General features: G+C 46.8%; 1 protein-coding gene across 1 annotated transcript in view; it reads right to left on the minus strand.

The window, feature by feature from the left end:
- Positions 1 to 1,954: 1,954 nt before the first annotated feature.
- The window catches only part of Pmar_PMAR027602 (hypothetical protein), a gene marked incomplete at both ends in the record, with an annotated part of 1,908 nt that continues 1,585 nt past the window's right edge, over positions 1,955 to 2,277 (minus strand). Inside the window, one exon of the mRNA XM_002786045.1 lies at positions 1,955 to 2,067. Within this exon, the coding sequence (XP_002786091.1) occupies positions 1,955 to 2,067 (113 nt within the window). The remainder of the gene's footprint in view (positions 2,068 to 2,277) is intronic.

The following is a 2,277-nucleotide window of genomic DNA, read 5'->3' on the forward strand; positions in this document are numbered from 1 at the left end:
AAGATGAAAAGAAACAAAGGGGAAACTGAGGTGAAGCACAAAGTGGAAGACCTTCTTACAAAGTGGTATACTCGAAGCCAATGTTGAGAAACATACCGTGGCCTATAGGACCAGCAACAAACCCACTAGAGATTGACGAAAAGATTTGAGAGGAAAAGATTGACGCATGAAGCATGTATAATATATCATCCTGATAAAGTGATAGGTAAACTAGAGAGTGCAGGCATAAGGATCCACGACAGAGAGGTCATCATACGAAAAGCAAATGATGTGACAACTACACTACTGGCCTCACGCCGAATATAAAGTTGTTGAATCGCTAATTGCGTTAAGTGGAGTCAGAAAAGACAGAGGATACATGAAATTCGAATGTGACATTGTAGCGCTGACAGACAACAGCGAAGACAACGAGCGACATATTGGATGCACGGAACGCGAAACAAGCCCTCGTAGGGTAAACATCCGACACGAAAACATGGACACCGCAATTCAAAGCGAGTAGATGAAAACGCGGGCGAGCGAGATGTCGAAGGTTGTAGCGCACGCCCGATGGATCTACTCGTGTAGCCATTAGGTGTTGGAGAGCAACGTTGCGTAGGCTGTTGAAGGTGTTGTAGGCCCCTATGGCTGACACTACAATTACAAGGAATTCTGACGGGCCGTTTTTGAGATCGGTGACGCAAATGTGAAAGCTGGAACTGAGTCTCGCGGCGCGTCACAACCTAAGGCTGCGTGGGACCCTCCCCACTTCGCCACTGATGTAAACCGGGTAGGGCCCTTTCACCCAGTGTGAATCTTATCTTGGGCTGCAATACTTTGGGGATATTTCCGATGAGACCGAATTCCTAACGATTAACCTATCCAAGCCTGCGGGGACTCTAGCGAGCTCAGCCACGTTTACAGCAACCGAGAGCTGCTCTCCCAAGGCAAGGATTATCGCTCAGGATTTTTATGTGAGTGGCACCTACACTTCTGGCGATGTATTGGGCCTAAACATTGACCTGAATATATTCGACTTGAGTGTCAAAGCCAAGTCGGTTAAGGTGGGCATGCAAACTCAGTTGAGCCAGGGGAATGCTATCGCTATGGCATCGACGACGGGTGGATGTGCTACTATATATAAGGGGCCCTCAGTGTCATAGCATGCACGAAAGGAGGGATGGAATCAGACACTTCCCGAAGATTCACGCGTATATATCGGATATCAGCGTGAACGGAAAGCTGGTTTCGAGATCCCAATGAGCCTCCTACCACGCGCGATTACGCTGTGCCGGATTACATGTACGCTGGAAATAACTTCGATATTGGTACGGCTCTCAGATCTTTCAGTAGAGGCGGGACACCCAACGACTTGGGGATGAATGCAACCATCTCGGCGGAAATGGAAACTGTCAGTATCTCCTTGTTCACCTGGCACGTCTTTATCGGACTCATCTTCCATGTTTAGGATCATGATGATCCGATCATCCAGATGCGCGGGTTCACCGGGAGGTCAAACTTATGGACACTATACACTATTACTAAACTGATCTGAGGAAGGTCACTCTATTACGTGTCAGGCAGTGGTCATCTTACACTAGCACCAAAGTACTGCTACGTGTTGATTACTATAACACGGTTTTCACTTTTCAGCTCCATTCATTGCCACAAATATGGCTATTGATCCAACTGCTCATCAGATGAGCCTCAACTAGAGTCTAGAATAAAGACATTGTCTCGAGTTCCAACGTGTGTGACACACTGTGTGTATGATCTGCGACCCTAAATGTTCGGGCCTTAGATTTCCTATTTTGCTAGCCTCGCTGCATCGTGTCACGAGTATCGTGTACATCACTGTCTCGGAGACAATGTCTCCTCATGCTCTTTATGTATGTTTTATTACATCCATAGAGGGCATTGTTATCTGATATTATCATCAGCTATTTCTGTCTCAAATCAATTTGCTTTCGCTGAGTCATCTGGGAAGGATGACCACATCGTCAGGTTGCAGTGACTTGTGCGTGAAGGTGACGCACAAGGTTGTGTGCACGTTGGCCTGCACACGTGAATTGGTCGATTTTCCCGTAGCTAAAACCAGGCCAACCGCTCATAAAGCATTCTTCCTTTCACGCCATATCGGCTACTAGTGTCGATTTGCACAACAGTAGACCCTGATCGGACTTGCTGGAATCAGCTTGAGAAAGTATACACATGGCGAGCTATATGCGTTCGTGGTAGTACAAAAATTCCGAGGAAATCTTGGGAAATTCTAATTGGTTTCTATGCACTTCTGCAGTA

The sequence above is a fragment of the Perkinsus marinus genome (assembly GCF_000006405.1).
Source record: "Perkinsus marinus ATCC 50983 genomic scaffold scf_1104296931912, whole genome shotgun sequence".
NCBI lineage: Eukaryota > Perkinsozoa > Perkinsida > Perkinsidae > Perkinsus > Perkinsus marinus.